This window comes from Coregonus lavaretus, assembly GCF_964263955.1.
Source record: "Coregonus lavaretus genome assembly, chromosome: 7".
Lineage (NCBI taxonomy): Eukaryota > Metazoa > Chordata > Actinopteri > Salmoniformes > Salmonidae > Coregonus > Coregonus lavaretus.
Genome location: NC_139994.1, coordinates 39,959,341 through 39,980,102, shown reverse-complemented (window position 1 = coordinate 39,980,102; position 20,762 = coordinate 39,959,341). Strand labels below are relative to the sequence as shown.

The following is a 20,762-nucleotide window of genomic DNA, read 5'->3' as shown; positions in this document are numbered from 1 at the left end:
AAATGAGAGAAGGAGAGAGAGAGCGCTGCCCTTAAGCTGTGAGGAGACCACAAAGTGGTTTCTGAAACTAATTCAATATTTGTAAGAATCCATTGAGTCTAGGAAGGGTTTCCTCCCAGGAAACCTTATATTTTTGTGTCCTCGTGTTATCAGAGAACCCACTAGATGGTAGCTTGGGCTAACTGTAATAGGGACATTGATAGTAGTATCAGAATCCTAATGTTAAAGCGCATCAATACATATGGCTTTCTAGATGATACAGTCCAATTAATTACTTACAAGGCTCGTAGTCTGCGTCTTGCTTTGACACCCGAGGATGAGGATGAAGAAGACTGGGTAAAAGTGAGTGGGATAACCAACAGGGAACTCATTTTCATAGGAGCCCAGTGAAGCATAGAACAGAACCTATGGTCGGTCCTTGCCCCAATCTCATTTTCATCAAGGGTTGTGTGAAAGTGTTAAACATGTATTCTCTCTCTTCACTGTTCAAGTCAATATGTTTTCTAGGTGGCGTGGAACATGTGAGTGATCATTGTTCCAGATGAGGATTGTTGGAAACTGACTAATTGTCTTGAGCACGTTTTAGTATGTTTATAACTATATACAGTGCATTCAGAAAGTATTCAGACCCCTTGACTTTTTCCACATTTTGTTAAGTTACAGCCTTATTCAGCAATCTACACACAATAGCCCATAAAGGCAAAGCGAAAACAGGTTCTTAGAAATGTTTGTATTAAAAGGAAAAACTGAAATACCTACATAAGTATTCAGACCCTTTGCTATGAGACATGAAATTGAGCTCAGGCGCATCCTGTTTCCATTGATCATCCTTGAGATGTTTCTACAACTTGATTGGAGTCCACCTGTGGTATATTCAATTGATTGGACATGATTTGGAAAGGCACACACCTGTCTATATAAGGTCCCACAGTTGACAGTTCATGTCACTTCAAAAACCAAGCCGTGATGTTGAAGGAATTGTCCGTAGAGCGCCGAGACAGGATTGTGTCGAGGCACAGATCTGGGGAAGGGTATCAAAACATGTCTGCAGCATTGAAGGTCCCCAAGAACACAGTGGCCTCCATCATTCTTAAATGGAAGAAGTTTGGAACCACCAAGACTCTTCCTAGAGCTGGCCGCCCGGCCAAACTGAGCAATCAGGGGAGAGGGGCCTTGGTCAGGGAGGTGACCAAGAACCCAATGTCCATTCTGACAGAGCTCCAGAGTTCCTATGTGGAGATTGGAGAACCTTCAAGAAGGACAACCATCTATACAGCACTCCACCAATCAGACCTTTATGGTAGAGGGAAGCCTCTCCTCAGTAAAAGGCACATGTCAGCCCACTTGGAGTTTGCCAAAACGCACCCGAAGGACTCAGACCATGAGAAACAAGATTCTCTGGTCTGTTGAAACCAAGATTGAACTCTTTGGCCTGAATGCCAAGCGTCACATCTGGAGGAAACCTGGCACCATCCCTACGGTGAAGCATGGTGGTGGCAGCATCATGCTGTGGGGATGGTTTTCAGTGGCAGGGACTGGGAGACTAGTCAGGATCGAGGGAAAGATGAACGGAGCAAAGTACAGCATGATGCTGAGAGATCCTTGATGAAAACCTGCTCCAGAGCGCTCAGGACTTTAAACTGGGGCAAAGGTTCACCTTCCAATAGGACAACGACCCTAAGCACACAGCCAAGACAATGCAGGAGTGGCATCGGGACAAGTCTTTGAATGTCCTTGAGTGGCCCAGCCAAAGCCCGAAACTTGAACCCGATCAAACATCTCTGTGCAGCGACGCTCCCCATCCAACCTGACAGAGCTTACGAGGATCTGCAGAGATTAATGGGAGAAACTCCCCAAATACAGGTGTGCCAAGCTTGTAGCGTCATACCCAAGAAGACTCGAGGCTGTAATCACTGTCAAAGGTGCTTCAACAAAGTACTCAGTATAGGGTCTGAATAATTATGTAAATGTTTTAATTCCGGGGGTTTTATTTCATTATTTTCAAAAATGTCTAAAAACCTGTTTTTGCTTTGTCATTATGGGGCATTGTGTGTAGATTGATGAGGAAAAAAACAATTTAAATCAATTTTAGAATAAGGCTGTAACGTAACAAAATGTGGAAAAAGTCGAGGGGTCTGAATACTTTCCGAATGCACTGTAAGTGGCATAGCAGTAGTGATGAACGTGTTATGGGTTAGATAGAATGATCTATGTGCAAATGTATTTGAGACCGGAGGCAAAGTACATAGGGGGCCTGTGTTTGAGAGAGAATGTTTCCATAAGTGTGTGAGTTGCAGATTCTGGCAGGGACGATATCAGTGCATTCTATGGAGTCTCAAAAACCAACGCGTTTACAATACAGGGAATTGGGAAAGCGGAATTGATTATGACTGGGGCTGAGATTTGTGAGGCTCATAGATTAAGGAAGTGGGTTATAGAGTCTCTGGGGAACGATACCACTCCTCTGTGTATAGTGATACAGGGGATAGCTCGTAGTAGAGGATGGACAGCTAACTATGCACAATATAGAGACTACTATGAAGTCAAGTTGAACGTCACACATACCCAGATCATGGTGGGAGTAGCAGAGATAGTGTTGTCATTTCAGACACTATTGTCAACTTTCAGTGAGGGGTTCATCGAAGACTGTACAACTCTTTAAAGAATAGCCACAGATCCCTGTATACAGGAGGCCACCTCACCGGAAGGGAAGTTCACTGTAATAATAGCATCACATCTCCTGCAGAGTGTGATTAAGAAACATGTGACTCAGAGTTTTGTAAGGTTGGATACTCTTCCAACCCCACTAATCTCTCCCCCATTCCTAACCCTCAGTAAAACACTTGACATATCTCCCAGAAGATTGGGACCGAGTGACTGTAAAAGGAAAGTGTCAGAAGGTTGCTGCTTATCAACCGTTGGAACCCTGTAACAAGGGTGTTCACCAAGGGGTGGGGTGTAGATCGGCCTTGGGATGAGAGATGTGTACCTAACCTGAGCACAGGGAAGTATTATCCACAGATACCGACTGTAGCAGAACATAGGATATCATTGAAGATCTAGAAAACCGGGTATGAGTTGGGAGACAGGTAGTGAGTATCTGAAAGATTCAGTCCTAGATCTATCAGTGAAACACAAAGCCAATAGGAGATCAGGAGCAGAAGACAGATTCAATGCATTAGCTATTCTCACGGAAGTCACTGTAGAGACAGCAACTGAAGGAGCAGTAGTAGTGGTGAAGGATGCTATAGTAACAGCATGGAACTGGACTACGGCGCAAATGAGGGGTATCTTGAAGTATGCATCATGGTCAGTGTTAGTCGTAGCAGGGGTTACCTTGTTAGCATTGCTGGGATATCACCTTCTGAAGGCGTTGATGTTGAAATGTGTATACAGTGCTGAATTGCCTCAAGATGAGGTAAAGTTGATTAAGGCCACCGCACATGTATATCGGGTGGCCATGGAGGGAGAAGGAGGAGACGGGGGGCGAAGTGAGGATGATATGGCGTGGGAACACCTTTTGTAACCAGTGGCCTAACGGGGGAAGATTGGGTGAAAGCATGAAGAGGTTTTTTAGGGCCTTCATTTTTGTGGACCCCAGCAGAACAGTATCCCGAAAGTATAGAGTCAGGCTAAGAGAGAGTGGGAATCGTCATGTTATCAAACTTAGTTTTTTTTGCATATATAATTATGCATTATTAATACATGTTATGTTTTGTGTTTTCTTTTGCTTTTCAAGTCTTGTGCTATCACTCTCTTAGGAACCCGAAGGAGGAAGAGAAAGTCAAAGCTCCAGGTGAAATGTTGTACAATAGGAGGGGGAATAAGAGTGCGCATAGTGTGATTATAAATCAGAGGCCATACGTCTCGGAGGTGTAAATATACAAAGCAACTGAGAATGTTAATTATGTTTTATTTTCTGTTAATTTATAAGTCATTTAAAAGTTTATATAATGTTGAACAGTATGGAGTTACTATTCAAAAAGGAGGGACTGTTGGTTCTAGCTTGAAATATACTTACTATACTAGAAGTTATTGATTACATGTATAAGGGATGTATATGGTGGGGTCAATGGAGAACTAGGGGTTTCTCATTGAGTGAGGAAAAAGGCAATCACCTGGTTGCGGTCACTGATAAGGTTGGATAGCCGTGGATTAGGGAGGAGTGAGGAATCCGGGCCGAGGTCAGGTCAGATGAAGTGAGAAGGAACAGTCCTATTATACACACACCACTTAAGTTCCTGCCTAGCAACAGAGATGTATTGGCTGTTTAGATGTGCAAGGAGTTGCCTCTGCCTAGTAGGAGGATATAAATACTTGTGCTGGTGGAAACATGTCTTTGTCTTTGCAGCTGTTTGACCCAGTGGGTGAATAAACTTGGTTTGAGCTTTTACTAGTCGGCCGTTAGTTTTTTCTCTGTTTTTTCAGAACCTAATAATCTGCACTGACTCTAAGCACACTCACTAGACTTTATACACTGAGTGTACAAAACATTAAGGACACCTGCTCTTTCCATGACATAGACTAACCAGGTGAAAGCTATAATCCCTTATTGATGTCACTTGTTAAATCCACTTCAGTCAGTGTAGATGAAGGGGAGCAAACAGGTTAAAGAAGGATTTCTAAGCCTTGAGACAATTGAGACATGGATTGTGTATGTGTGCCATTCAGCGGGTGAATGGGCAAGAAAAAATATTTAAGTGTCTTTGAACGGGGTATGGCAGTAGGTGCCAGGCGCACCGGTTTGTGTCAAGAACTGCAACACTGCTGGGTTCTATCCAGCCAACTTGACACAACTGTGGAAAGCATTGGAGTCAACATGGGTCAGCATCCCTGTGGAACGCTTTCGACACCTTGTAGAGTCCATGCCCCGATTAATTGAGGCTGTTCTGAGGGCAAAAGGGGGGGGGGTCCTTAATATTTTGTACACTCAGTGTATACACACCATATACACACTCTCACACACACTACACTGTCACTCCCACACACATGCATACCGACACAACACAAACACACATACACACTCACACACTTTTAACACTCAAAATTTGCTGCTGCTACTCTATTTTCCTTATATTATTATCTATCCGGATGCCTAGTCACTTTACCCTGCCTTCATGTCCATATCCACCTCAAGTACCTTATTATTATCTATCCGGATGCCTAGTCACTTTACCCTGCCTTCATGTCCATATCCACCTCAAGTACCTTATTATTATCTATCCGGATGCCTAGTCACTTTACCCTGCCTTCATGTCCATATCCACCTCAAGTACCTTATTATTATCTATCCGGATGCCTAGTCACTTTACCCTGCCTTCATGTACATATCCACCTCAAGTACCTTATTATTATCTATCCGGATGCCTAGTCACTTTACCCTGCCTTCATGTCCATATCCACCTCAAGTACCTTATTATTATCTATCCGGATGCCTAGTCACTTTACCCTGCCTTCATGTACATATCCACCTCAAGTACCTCGTACCTCTGCACATTGATCTGGTACTGGTACTCCCTGTATATACAGTGGGGAAAAAAAGTATTTAGTCAGCCACCAATTGTGCAAGTTCTCCCACTTAAAAAGATGAGAGAGGCCTGTAAATTTCATCATAGGTACACGTCAACTATGACAGACAAATTGAGAATTTTTTTTCCAGAAGATCACATTGTAGGATTTGTAATGAATTTATTTGCAAATTATGGTGGAAAATAAGTATTTGGTCACCTACAAACAAGCAAGATTTCTGGCTCTCACAGACCTGTAACTTCTTCTTTAAGAGGCTCCTCTGTCCTCCACTCGTTACCTGTATTAATGGCACCTGTTTGAACTTGTTATCAGTATAAAAGACACCTGTCCACAACCTCAAACAGTCACACTCCAAACTCCACTATGGCCAAGACCAAAGAGCTATCAAAGGCCACCAGAAATAAAATTGTAGACCTGCACCAGGCTGGGAAGACTGAATCTGCAATAGGTAAGCAGCTTGGTTTGAAGAAATCAACTGTGGGAGCAATTATTAGGAAATGGAAGACATACAAGACCACTGATAATCTCCCTCGATCTGGGGCTCCACACAAGATCTCACCCCGTGGGGTCAAAATGATCCCAAGAACGGTGAGCAAAAATCCCAGAACCACACGGGGGGACCTGGGGAATGACCTGCAGAGAGCTGGGACCAAAGTAACAAAGCCTACCATCAGTAACACACTACGCCGCCAGAGACTCAAATCCTGCAGTCCCCCTGCTTAAGCCAGTACATGTCCAGGCACGTCTGAAGTTTGCTAGAGTGCATTTGGATGATCCAGAAGAGGATTGGGAGAATGTCAGATGAAACCAAAATAGAACTTTTTGGTAAAAACTCAACTCGTCGTGTTTGGAGGACAAAGAATGCTGAGTTGCATCCAAAGAACACCATACCTACTGTGAAGCATGGGGGTGGAAACATCATGCTTTGGGGCTGTTTTTCTGCAAAGGGACCAGGACGACTGATCCGTGTAAAGGAAAGAATGAATGGGGCCATGTATCGTGAGATTTTGAGTGAAAACCTCCTTCCATCAGCAAAGGCATTGAAGATGAAACGTGGCTGGGTCTTTCAGCATGACAATGATCCCAAACACACCTCCCGGGCAACGAAGGAGTGGCTTCGTAAGAAGCATTTCAAGGTCCTGGAGTGGCCTAGCCAGTCTCCAGATCTCAACCCCATAGAAAATCTTTGGAGGGAGTTGAAAGTCCGTGTTGCCCAGCGACAGCCCCAAAATATCACTGCTCTAGAGGAGATCTGCATGGAGGAATGGGCCAAAATACCAGCAACAGTGTGTGAAAACCTTGTGAAGACTTACAGAAAAAGTTTGACCTGTGTCATTGCCAACAAATGGTATATAACAAAGTATTGAGAAACTTTTGTTATTGACCAAATACTTATTTTCCACCATAATTTGCAAATAAATTCATTAAAAATCCTACAATTTGATTTTCTGGATTTTTTTTCCTCATTTTGTCTGTCATAGTTGACGTGTACCTATGATGAACATTACAGGCCTCTCTCATCTTTTTAAGTGGGAGAACTTGCACAATTGGTGGCTGACTAAATACTTTTTTTCCCCACTGTAGCTCTATTCTTGTGTATTTTATTTTAATCCTCCTCTTAGTTACTATTTCATTTTGTATTATTATTTTTAAACTCTGCATCATTGGGAAAGGTTCATAAGCAAGGATTTCACTGTAAAGTCTACTCTACACCAGTTGTATTTGGCCCATGTGATAAATACAATTTGATTTGAATCACATCGATAACCTAAAATGTGTCTTTACTTTCAAAATAAAAATTGAAAGTTGAAGTTTACAAAAATAAATTTGGTTTTGCAATGTTGAAAATCCAATAAGTGTGGCACCCAAAGTTTTTTTTTTTTTTACAAGAAATAGGGAATTATTTAAGAAAAGTACAAGGGTGCCAATATATTTGGCCACAACTGTATTTCATATTTTTCTCTTTTCCCAGTGTGTCCCATGTTCAAGGCAGAGTTAAAATGGCAAGCTAGAACGAGATGGGCACACATATTTATTTTGATTCAGCCCAAAAAATATCACAGTAAGTACAGTAAGATCTCAGCTATTTTGTTCAACAAAACTCCCCTGATGACAAGACGGTGGCCTGATCAGAGGTCAGACTATCAAGTTATAGTCTGGTTATGGACTATGATGTACTGTAAGGCTGAGTTCTGCTTAGTATGGTATGATTTTGCTATTCAAAGAGAGCTCAGGCACACAACCACTATGTTCAATATAGACAACCCTCCCCCTCCCTCCCTGTTCTTTGCAGTTCAGTTTTTGATGCAGCTCCGAAGTGCGATTGTTTTTAGCTGAACACTGATGGAAAAAGAGATAGAATGTGCTGACAGTTGTGGTGTGTAATAATAGCACAGGGGCTGGCCAGATTTGAATTCAATAAAACAGGTTGGGCACAACACAATTTAGGAACCAAGTTTAAAAAATAACTGACAAAACTCTATAATGACCAAATTACCTATTTGTGTAAGAAAGACATTCATGGTTACATTGGAAATTACCATTTTATCACAAGTAGGTGGAACATTTTCACAACTCTAAGCACAGAAAATACAAAAAGGTCATCAAAATGGCTCATGTTTGAAAACTCTAAGCACATTTTCAATTGACTGAGTGCAACAAATAAATTTAAAAAAGTCACTGGTTACCTGCATGAAATCATTGGATACATATTCAATCTAAGTATCTGCTTTTCAAAATGCAATATTCACATGAATGTTGATATGATCTTCTTGTCATTTGTTAACACTACATTTAACAATAACTCAATCAAACTGCTCAAAACTGATAACCACTGAACCAAAGTTATGTAGTGCCTAGATAACTTATATTGTTTGATAACTGCTGAACACTTTCCCCCCCCCCCCCCCTTTATTTCACCTTTATTTTAAATCAAATATGGATGTGGCTGTAAATACTACATAATCATCATCCTCCATCAGCCAGTGTGCTTCAGTAGGACGAAGGACAATAGGAAAGAGTCACTATATGTACTACCATTTGAAATACGTTTTTTAATACAATTTTCACAAGACAGGCAGCCCTTTTTTTCACTAATTGGTCTTTGACCAATCAGATCAACTCTCAAAAATAGCTGCTGTGAAAAGATCTGATGTGATTGGTCAAAAGACTAATTAGTGTAAAAAATATCAGATCTAAACAGATCTTCAAAATGGCTCATGTTTTAAAACTCTTAGTACATTTTCAATTGACTAAGTACAACAAAGAATTTTACAAAGTCACTTGTTCACTGCACCAAATCACTTTCAATTTGTATACATAATCTAAGTATCTGCTTTTCAAAATGCAATATTCACTCATATTTTTTTTTGGGGTCATTTAGCAGACACTCTTATCCAGAGCGACTTACAAAACCAATTAGGGTGAAGTGCCTTGCTCAAGGGCACATCGACAGATTTCACCTAGTCAGCTCAGGGATTCAAACCAGGAACCTTTCGGTTACTGGCCCAACCTCTTAAGCGCCAGGCTACCACCCAGCCCTTGTCATTTGTTTACAATATAATCAATGATTACTTAATCAAACTGCTCAAAACTGATAACTACTGAACCAAAATTGTGCCTACCAATGTAGGATCTTAATTTGAGCCAGTTTGCTACAACAGGAAAAGTGAATTATTATGTGGATTATAATTAATGGACTTGATTGATACATTTTTTGTAAGGAAAATCATATCAAAGTGGAAATTACTAACTTCAGAAGCCTTTTTAAACCTTAAATACACTACAAGTTTTACATTTCCTGCATTGAAGGAAAGTTCTCTTGCAACAGGGTGATCAAATTAAGATCCTACAACTGTAGTTAACATATATAGTTTGATAACTGCTGAACACTAACATTTTATATTTCTATAAATTTGACATCAATTTATATTGGAAGGTCAAAACAAATCATATATGGAAGTGGCTGTAAATACTACATCATTATTCTCCATCAGCCAGTGTGTTTTAATAGGACAAAGTGGAAAGTCTCACTCTAATGTATGTGCTATACCTGGGTTGTATGTGCTATACCTGGGTTGTATGTGCTATACCTGGGTTGTATGTGCTATACCTGGGTTGTATGTGCTATACCTGGGTTTTATATAATAATATATTCCACTCATTACATGAATTTCGTTGATACACTGTAAGCCGAGGAATTTTAAGCAGAGAGACAGGCGATACTGTATCAGTTGACAAGTCACGTAGAAAAAGTGATCTTGTACAATGTTGCATGGGGCAGAAATGTCATATTTTACAATACCCTTAATTCTGATGATTTGTCATATGTACGTACTGTATAAGGATAATGAAACTGTAAGACTGACATATTTCTCAACATGCTCACAACCTGCCTGGGAATGGCGCTGGAATGTATAGCGACCGTTTTACGGGCTCCTGACCAATTCTGCTATTTTGTGTGGGTTTTTTGCACTGATCTTAACTTTGCTGTGCATAATGTTTCCTATGAAACCTATGACCGAAAAGAGCTTCTGGACATCAGAACAGCGATCACTAACCTCGATTTAGATGAAGATTTCTACTTCAACAGGTCGGCGGTGCATGATACTGCTCACCCCGGACCAGACCTTAATCCCCGACACTCGGAAGATATAGACGCCGACGTAAACCGCCTCTGTTCTATTGGTGAATGTACAATCACTGGAGAACAAACTGGACGAGCTCCGTTCGAGACTATCCTATCAATGGGACCTGAAGAACTGTATTATCCTGTTTCTCTGAAACTTGGCTGAACAAGGACATGGATAATATACAACTAGCTGGTTTTTCTATGCATCGGCAGGACAGAACGGCAGCGTCGGGTAAGCTCAAGGGGGGTGGTGTGTGCCACTTTGTTAACAACAGCTGGTGAGCGATCTTTAATATTAAGGCTGTATCAAGGTTCTGCTTGCCTGAGTTAGAATACCTTATGATAAGGTGTAGACCATACTATTTACTAAGAGAGTTTTTATCTATATTTTTTGTAGCTGTCTATTTACCACCACAAACCAATGCTGGCACTAAGACCGCACTCAAAGAGCTGTATAAGGCCATAAGCAAACAAGAAAATGCTCATCCAGAGACGGCGCTCCTAGTGGCCAGTGATTTTAATGCAGGAAAACTGAAATCCGTCTTACCTAATTTCTAACGGCATGTCACCTGTGCAACTAGAGGCGAACAAACTCTAGATCACCTTTACTCCACACCACATCAGTCATCGGCTTCATTAATATGTGCATTGATGACGTCCTCCCCACAGTGACCGTACGTACATAACCCAACCAGAATATGTATCCAAAATGACTTTGCTTTTTGATGGAGTAGTTTCACACTGCTTTACTCAAATTTATTTGGCCAATACAGTACTATAAAACAGTAATATATGCCATTTACATAGCAGGCATTTTTATCCAAAGTGACGAGTGAGTCCATAAATTTTTGTATGTGACCCCAGTGCTAGTTGCTAGTTGCTAGTGCCACGCTCTTACTAACGGAGCCACACAGGACCACTACAATGCGTAAGTACAATACAATACTGTAAAATACAATACATGATTACAATACAGGTAGAAGGTGTATGATCGCCACCCCAATGAGCGTGCCACCCTCCTCCAGGCCATGGATGAGGAATGCAATAACATAAATCCAGACCTACAGTTTATCAGGCTTGGATTCACAATGCCAAAAGGTTTTTCCCCAGGTGCATGAATAATGAGGACATTTACTGCAATGTCGATGAGACCCTATAGCCAAATACAGGCTTGATATGCAAACTAGTGCTTGCTAAACGTAATGTTTCCTTAATTCATTCAATTTGTTTCATTTGATTACAGTACACCTATTTTGTGATTATATCTGAACAATACATTACATTTTTGCATTAATGATTGGGAAAGATGTCTTCAATGATTACACCTTTGATAACACATGAGATTTGGCCGGTGTAGGCCGTCATTGTAAATAAGAATTTGTTCTTAACGGACTTGCCTAGTTAAATAAAGGTTAAATAAAAAAATAAAAAATAAAAAATTACAAATAGAAATGATGAAAATGTGATTTTCAGTGAAAGTGTATTGCCTAATGTGAAAAAACTAATGTTCTGTAGTTTACAGTACTGTAGCATATACCATTCAAAGGGCAATTTTGAAACATGTATCTTACTTATTTTGATATTGGATTAATTGGTTGCTAAAACAACTAAATTCAGAAGATATCGTTTTGGTGATTAAATCAATGTTCTCATGGTATTTCACAGTAATCTTATACTTTGGATCAATGGTTGTGTGGTGAAAGATGTCTCCAAACAAAATTAACACACAATAAAAGGTTTGGAATACAAGACTTAATGAGTTACAATTGTTACCAGTTTGGAGTTTTTTGTACTAAGAGTTTTGAAAATTCACCACATACTTGTAAAAATAGCACTAAAGCAATTGAAAAAGACTGTAAATGTTAGTTAAAATGACTAAATGGTGAGCCTATCCTTATCTGATGTATTGGTGGATAAACTAAATGTTCTCATGGTATTTCACAAAAAACTTTGATTTTGCATGAATGATGTGTTTAACTCCTATGAATGCACAATCAAAGGTTCTGAACAAAAGATAAGCAGCATTACAAGTATTATCAGTTTAAAGTTTTGTACTTAGAGTTTTGAAAATATACAGTACCACTTACATCTGAAAAATTTGCCAAAGTTAATGAAAAAAACTATAACCTTCTACTATTCTTTCTATTCAGCACTTCAAAAATAAAAGTTTTGAAATGTGTATCTTGTATTTGTTGCTACTCAATTAAGTGTTAGTTAAAATGACTAAACACCAACATAAAGTGTCTGAATAGGGCGATGGGCCACTACGAGCAAGAACAGCTTCAATGCATCTTGGCTTAGATTCTACAAGTGTCTGGAACTCTATTGGAGGGATGTGACACCATTCTTCCACGATAAATTACATAATTTGGTGTTTTGTTAATGGTGGTGAAAAAGCTGTCTCAGGCACCGCTCCAGAATCTCCCATAAGTGTTACATTCGGTTGAGATCTGTTGACTGATATGGCTATGGAATATGATTTACATTATTTTCATGCTCATCAAACAATTGTGACCACTCGCACCATGTGGATGGGGGCATTGTCATACTATGGGGCATAGCCATGGTAACCAAAATAATTGCCAAAATAATGGCCTGACAAGCATTTCTATACATGACCCTAAGCATAATGGGATGTTAATTGCTTAATTAACTCAGGGACCACACCTGTGTGGAAGCACCTGCTTTCAAAATATTAATGTATCCCTCATTTATTCAAGTGTTTCCATTATTTTGGCAGTTACTTGTAGATTCTAGTGTTAAGAAATCAAAGTGGAAAGCACCTTCTCCTCCTCAACTGTGCAAACACACCACAGATACAGTGGACAATGGTCGGCCAGCAGGGTTAGGTAGGTTACTTTATAAATGTAATCCGTTAGAGTTACTAGTTACCAGTCCAAAATTGTAATCAGTAATGTTACTTTTGGATTACCCAAACTCAGTAACAAATCTGATTACTTTCAGTTACTTTTTGATTACTTTCCCCTTAAGAGGCATTAGCAGAAGACAGAAAAGGATCCATCAAACGCATTTGTTGTGTCATCATAGTGGATTCTGGATCATAGAGTATTTGTAATCTGATTACCATATTTTTGCTGGTAACGTAACGGATTACAGTAAAAAAAATAAACAAGATGGTTAGTATAGTATGTATTGTTACAATGGTTAGCTTACAAGGGGTAAAAATGAGGGGAGATGGAAAGGATAATGGAGAAAAAAATGGTTACAGAGGTATACATCCACATAAAATAGTAAAAATATGTAACGGAGAGTCTGCATAGAAACTTATGTTTGGACAGTCGTTGACATATAGTGCCTTCAGAAAGTATTCATACCCCTTGAAGTATTCCACATTTTGTTGTGTTATAGCCTGAATTCAAAGTGGATTAAATATTTAAACAATTATCACACATTTTTGCAAATGTATTGAAAATGAAATACAGAAATATCTTGTTCACATAAGTATTCACACCCTTGAGTCTACTTTGTAGAAGCACATTACATTGTAGAAGCACAGCGATTACAGCTATGAGTCTTTCTGGGTAAGTCTCTTAGAGCTTTACACACCAGGATGTGCAACATTTTCCCATTATTCTGTAAAACATTCTTCAAGCTCTGTCAAATTGGTTGTTGATCATTGCTAGATAACCATTTTCAGGTCATGCCATAGTACATTTAAGTCAAAACTGTAACTTGGCAACTCAGGAACATTCACTGTCTTCTCGGTAAGCAACTCTAGTGTATATTTGGCCTTGTGTTTTAGGTTGTTGTCTTGCTGAAAGGTGAATTAATCTCCCAGTGCCTGGTGGAAAGCAGACTGAACCAGGTTTCCGTCTAGGATTTTGCCTGTGCTTAGCTCCATTCAGTTTATTTTTCATCCTGAAAAAGTCCTTAATGATTACAAGCATACCCATACAATGATGCTTGAAAATATGGAGTGGTACTCAATAATGTGTTGTATTGGATTTGCCCCAAACATAACACTTTGTATTCAGGACCAAAAGTTAATTGCTTTGCCACACTGTTTGCAGTATTACTTTAGTGCCTTGTTGCAAACGGGATGCATGTTTTGGAATATTTGTATTATGTACAGGCTTCCTTCTTTTCACTCTGTCAATTAGGTTAGTATTGTGGAGTAACTACAGTTATCTCCTATCACAGCCATTAAACTCAGTAACTGTTTTAAAGTCACCATTGGCCTCATGGTGAAATCCCTGAGTGGTTTCCTTCCTCTCCGGCAAATGAGTTAGGAAGGACGCCTGTATCTTTGTAGTGACTGGGTGTATTGATACACCATCCAAAGTGTAATTAATACATTCACAATGCTCGAAGGGATATTCAATGTCTGTTTTTTAAAATGTTTTTCTATCTACCAATAGGTGCCCTCCTTTGCGAGGCATTGGAAAACCTCTGTGGTCTTTGTGGTTGAATTTATGTTTGAAATGCAGTGCTCGACTGAGAGACCTTACAGATAATTGTATGTGTGGGGTACAGAGATGAGGTAATCATTCAAAAATAATTGTAAACACTATTATTGCACACAGAGTGAATCCATGCAACTTATTATGTGACTTGTTAAGCACATTTTACTCCTGAACTTATTTAGGCTTGCCAAAACAAAGTGGTTGAATACTTATTGACTCAAGACATTTCAGCATTTCATTCTTTATTAATTTGTAAAAAATTATAAAAACATAATTACACTTTGTGTGTAGCCCAGTGACAAAAAAATGAAACGCAATCCATTTTAAATTCTGTCTGTAACACAACAACATGTGGAAGAAGTCAAGGGGTGTGAATACTTTCTGTAACTGCAATCAGGGAGAGGTACAATCAAAAAGTCGCTTCCAAGCTGTGGAGATGATAGCGAACAGCATTTTGGCAAAGATAATTAGAAAAGTAACTCACCAGAATCAGCTAATTCTGAGGGGACAGAGGAAGAAAAAGAGATAAGAGAGATAGAAAGGGAGAGAGAAAAGATCAACCAGATTATGTACAAGTAGATAAAACATTATAAAAAACATTGGACCTTAAAGCTGAGAGTCGCATAAGATGAAACAGTGCCACTGGTCGCCCCAGGTGCATTTCTTATTGTTTTGGTTTTGTTTATGAAACGGAGAAGAACATCCAGAGTCGTGGCAAAAAAAATCTTAGTACATACTAGGCTATTCTAATTAATTGTATCATGCTTTGTGATACACCAGGTTTTATGCTGTTTGAGTCCACACAACATGTTGCCCTGTCACCTACAGTAGAAACTGATGAACAACATGGGGGGAAACAATACGCTTTTTTGTCCTACCAGATCTGCGAAGAGAAAGTTCTAGCTAGTGTATCCCTCTGTCCTTCAACTATTGTTGGATGTAGATGTCCGGTTTATCAGTTCCCAGGCTCCCATGACTGGTATGATTATTTATTTACAAGTTAATTACAATTTACTTTTTGCTTCAGCGCCATCTGTACCTGATAGAGCAGATCTAGTCTCACGTGCGGAAGTAAGCCGTCTGGCGCGAGAGACATAGTGGGACGGAGACTAGAGCAGACCCAGAAGTTCTAACCGAATGCACATTTTTGCACCCAAGGACGGTCCATTTACTTTGTACTGTTATAATTTATGCTAGCAGTTCCCCCTCACAGCAAATAGCTGTCAGAACAATCCAAGCAACGTTCACACGGCCTAAATGTGCCTGTGGAGGCGGAGCTGCTGCTGCTGGCAGTCACTGAGGGGCAGAGTAGTAAGTAACTGAACAGCTTGTTTTGAACCATATCATTTTTTTTCTTCAGGAAAATGCACACATTTACTGCACTTCAATTGCAAGTGACTAATAAACTCAATCTAATATAATCAATGAAAACATAATCCATGAATTATCTAATATGTACACAGTGCCTTCAGAAAGTATTCATACCCCTTGTCTTATTCCACATTTTGTTGTGTTACAGCCTGAATTCAAAATGGATTTTTTTTAAATCACCCATCTACACACAATACCCCATAATGACCAAGTGAAAACGTGTTTAGAAATTTTTGCAGATGAAAATGAAATAGATAAATATCTAATTTACATAAGTATTCACACATTTGCACATTATTATTTTCAATATTCTTCAAGCTCTATCAAATTGGTTGTTGATCATTGCGAGATAACCATTTTCAGGTCTTGCAATAGATTTTCAAGCTGATTTAAGTCAAAACTGTAACTCGGCCACTCAGGAACATTCACTGACTTCTTGGTAAGGAACTCCAGTGTAGATTTGGCCTTGTGGCTTGGTTATCGTCCTGCTGAAAGGTGAATTCATCTCTCAATGTCTGGTGGAAAGCAGACTGAACCAGGTTTTCCTCTAGGAGTTTGCCTGTGCTTAGCTCTATTCCGTTTCTTTTTTATCCTGAAAAACTCCCCAGTCCTTAGCAATTACAAGCATACCCATAACATGATGCAGCCACCACTATGCTTGAAAATATGCAGAGTTGTACTCAGTAATGTGTTGTATTGGATTTGCACCAAACATACTGTAACACTTTGTATTCAGGACAAAAAGCGAATTGCTTTGCCACATTTTTTGCAGTATTACTTTAGTGCCTTGTTGCAAACAGGATGCATGTTTTGGAATATTTTTATTCTGTACAAGCTTCCTTTTTTTCACTCTGTCAATTCGGTTAGTATTGTGGAGTAACTACGATGTTGTTGATCCATCCTATTACAGCCATTAAACTCTGTAACTGTTTTAAAGTCACCATTGGCCTCATGGTGAAATACTTGAGTGGTACCCTTCCTCTCAGGCAACTGAGTTAGGAAGGACCCCTGTATCTTTGTAGTGGCTGGGTGTATTGATACACCATGCAAAGTGTAACTAATAACTTCACCATGCTCAAAGGGATATTCAATGTCTTCTTTCTTTTTTTTACTCATCTACCAATAGTTGCCCTTCTTTGCGAGGCATTGGAAAACCTCCCTGGCCTTTGTGGTTGAATCTGTGTTTAAAATTCACTGCTCGACTGAGGGACCTTACAGATAATTGTATGTGTGGTGTACAAAGATGAGGTAGTCATTAAAAAATCCTGTTAAACACTATTATTGCACACAGAGTGAGTCCATGCAACTTCTTATGTGACTTGTTAAGCAAATTTGTACTCCTGAACTTATTTAGGCTTGCCATAACAAAGGGGTTGAATACTTATTTACTCAAGACATTTCAGCTTTCCATTTTTAATGAATTTGTAATAAAAAAATATAAAACATCATTCCGCTTCAACATTATGGGGTATTGTGTGTAGGCCAGTGATAACAAATCTCAATTGAATCCATTTTAAATTAGTCAAGCGGTGTGAATACTTTCTGAAGGCACTGTATATATTTTAAATAGAAATATTTTAACCTTTTTTTTTTACCAATCACATGTTTGTTTTTATCACAAGTAGTGTGCCTCCACTAATGCCCTAATGGGTTGGCCGCCGCTGTTAAAAACATTGCTATGTTGACAGACATACCAGGACTTTATATACATGATTTCCTGGGAAATTGCCTTAGTTGTACCTGAGCTTTACAATGAGCTTATATTCAGCTTTAATAATATAAAATAACTGCCCTCAGCCTTGCACCATGGCAAGGGTTGCAATAAATTCCCTGGTTTTCCCCAAATCCCAGTTGGATGATTCCCGGAGTCAGTAGGGAATAAGCAGAATCCAGAATCTCATAGGTTTGAATCTCACTGATGCCGTGTCACAATAAAAAATATATGTGTTTGCATGATTAATTAAGCTAGCAGTGGTATTAAAAGTCTTATTGAAACATTCAGAGAATGTTTTAAGGAAGTTATTTTAAAATACGCCAAATAATCTATCATTTTCATTCTCAGAGTGTTAATAAAACCTCCCAGGCAAGGAACCAGAGTAAAATGTTCTCAGAACCTCCCTGCAATCTAAAAATAAACATTCCCAGAACAGGCGAAATGTTCACTTCTGTTCTTAGAACATTTTTAAAAAATGTTCTGTCTTACCGGGCAGGAAACGTATGGATTCGTTCCCACAACCAATGTGAAACCAAAAACATATGTTCCCACAATTTACAAGGAACCAAATGTGCTAGTTGGGCAATTATTGCTTTATTGTGTTATTGTTGTTAATTTTATTTGAGAGGTAGCTGACAAGTAAGCATTTCAATGCACCGTTTACACCCCGCTGTATCCTGTGTATATGACGAATTAACTTTGATTTGATTTGGTTTAGCAACAATGCTCCTTTGCATAGTCAGGGTCTCTCAATATAATGTATAAAGAAAACACTGACTGAGATTGGTCAGAATTATTTATAATATTAACAACATTCCATTATCTTTTAAAGCAGTGATCACCAACCTTTTCTGAGTCAAGATCACTTTCGCAGTCAAAAAGCAAGATGAGATTTATTTTTAAACATGACTTTTTTTACATTAACCTAATAAAAACAATTCTGTAGGAATGATGTTTGGGCAGTAGGTCTAATACATTATCACAGCATATTGGCTATATATGCCTGGCCTACCAATACTGTTATTCTCAGACCATATTATATTTAAAAACTCAAGCTTTGATAACAAAATAGATCAGTTGGTGTAGCACTTGCAAGGCACTGCGGACCATAAATTGAAATAATTTGCTTTTTTATTTTACTAAACTGATGGTACCTGCATCTGATGATCATGGTGCTTTGAAGATAACTGGGAACTCAGAAAAAAAACGAGGTCAAATCATTACGTCAGTTATCTTCAGGTCGGAAAGTTGGAGCTCTAGAAAGATGCCATTGTTTCCGACTTGGAATTCCGAGTTGGATGACCGTTCAAAACCATTTTTTCCCCAGTCGGATCTCGTTTTTTTCCAGAGTTCCCAGTTGTTTTGAACACGGCATTAGTCTCAGCAGAGGGAGACTGACCAGAGAGGGGACACAGTCTTCCACCTGATGGCGAAACTCAAGTCACACCGCATCTGCCTCAGTCATGTACAAATTCATGTTGTTGTCCAGAGAAAGTGAAATATTCCTCTATATTAAAGTAGACACGACGATCTGCTTTTATTAATAATAAAAACGCAGACCTATCGATACACTTGGCTACTCAGTCATTGCAGCGTGCGTTTTATGTTTTGTAATAGTGTTGAATAAAAACTGTGTTGACAGTGCTGAATAAAAACTTAAACATGAACTCACTCATAAAAACAGCAGCTCTGTTTGACAGTCTCTCTGTGGTCACGGTTTTAAAAGTTATAAATTCTTACGTTGCTAGTATCAAACATTGCTGTGGCCGAGGTCGTGGAAGATTTGAGCTATCCGATTGGCCAGCGCAATAGCCACACTGGATTTAGCCACAGATCTCCCAGTCCACCTCTTTTCAGACAAATGAAATGGTTCAAAATGGGAACACTTTGCTTACCCGGTGCGCAGGGCTTCTGAATCAAGTGCACCTACCGTCAACAGCGCAACACCAATAAAACATTAAAAGGAGCACAAGCCTTCATCGTTGGCTTTTCTACAGAAATGTTTGTTGATAGACTAGGAATGCCTTGAAGATCGACCGGTTGGCGACCACTGTTTTAAAGGAACTGCCCAATGTTTCAAATCACTTAACATTTTAGTCATTTAGCAGACGCTCTTATCCAGAGCGACTTACAGTTAGTGAGTGCATGCATTTTTCATACTGGCCCCCCGTGGGAAACGAACCCACAACCCTGGCGTTGCAAACGCCATGCTCTACCAACTGAGCTACAGGAGGGACTTTAGACGTCCCATGGTACAAAAATATGGGGAAAATGTATAAGACAATTAACCAATCAATTTAAGAACCACACTACAATGGGCTGCTAAACAAACTGCAAGAGGGAGTGCATATTTTTACCTTTCTATTTGCATTGCAAAATTGGGTGATATTTTTTTTCCTCCTCCCTGGATGGGATTCATTTGGAATGACACTGTACCTCCCCACTGAATTAGCATATTCAGCCCTGATGCAATGCCATTTATAATTTCTCAGTAAATAGCTAATAGGTCTTCTAAATCAGCGCTCTCCCTCAATAGAGTCCCGATAGGACACTGAGCTCACATTATGTTGTAGATGTTTCCCTTAGCAGCCACTTATTTGGATAAAAGCATTATACACATCTTTGTGCTAATAGTGTTTGGGAAGGCACCATGATATGGACTCCTACCATGACTTAGCTATATTTATCCTATTATAAGTCCTTAGAGAGGTGACACTGGATTTCAGGCCAGAGGCATATCTCAGGCAAATACAATTATATTGAAGGGAGGCTATACAGACACGCCTGGTGACCAAATTGATGACATTTGTCGCACTGCGAGAATTGAGTGGAGACGAACGGATTCGGTTCTGTCAGTTCAATTCAGCTAGTCCTCCTGATGAGCTCTTCCCAGCTAGCTAGTTTATGCTTGTGGCTAAAAACTTCACCGATAATTTTTAACTTGTCTGACGAAGTTGGGACTTGGGAGTGTTCAGAATTATTCTGTTTTTTTAATCAGTAAAAAAATTAATAATAATGTAACGTTAGACGTTAATGCCATAGTCGGTGAAAGTCACTACAATAAATGTGTTTTAGCTGTCACCCTGGCCTGATA

The 20,762-nt window shown here is 39.4% G+C and overlaps 1 protein-coding gene across 1 annotated transcript in view; it reads right to left on the bottom strand.

The window, feature by feature from the left end:
- LOC311132418 (sodium/potassium/calcium exchanger 2-like) overlaps positions 1 to 20,762 on the bottom strand; it is a gene marked incomplete at both ends in the record, with an annotated part of 215,102 nt that overhangs the window by 72,858 nt on the left and 121,482 nt on the right. Inside the window, one exon of the mRNA XM_084165705.1 lies at positions 15,068 to 15,082. Coding sequence (XP_084021831.1) covers positions 15,068 to 15,082 — 15 coding nt within the window. The remainder of the gene's footprint in view (positions 1 to 15,067; positions 15,083 to 20,762) is intronic.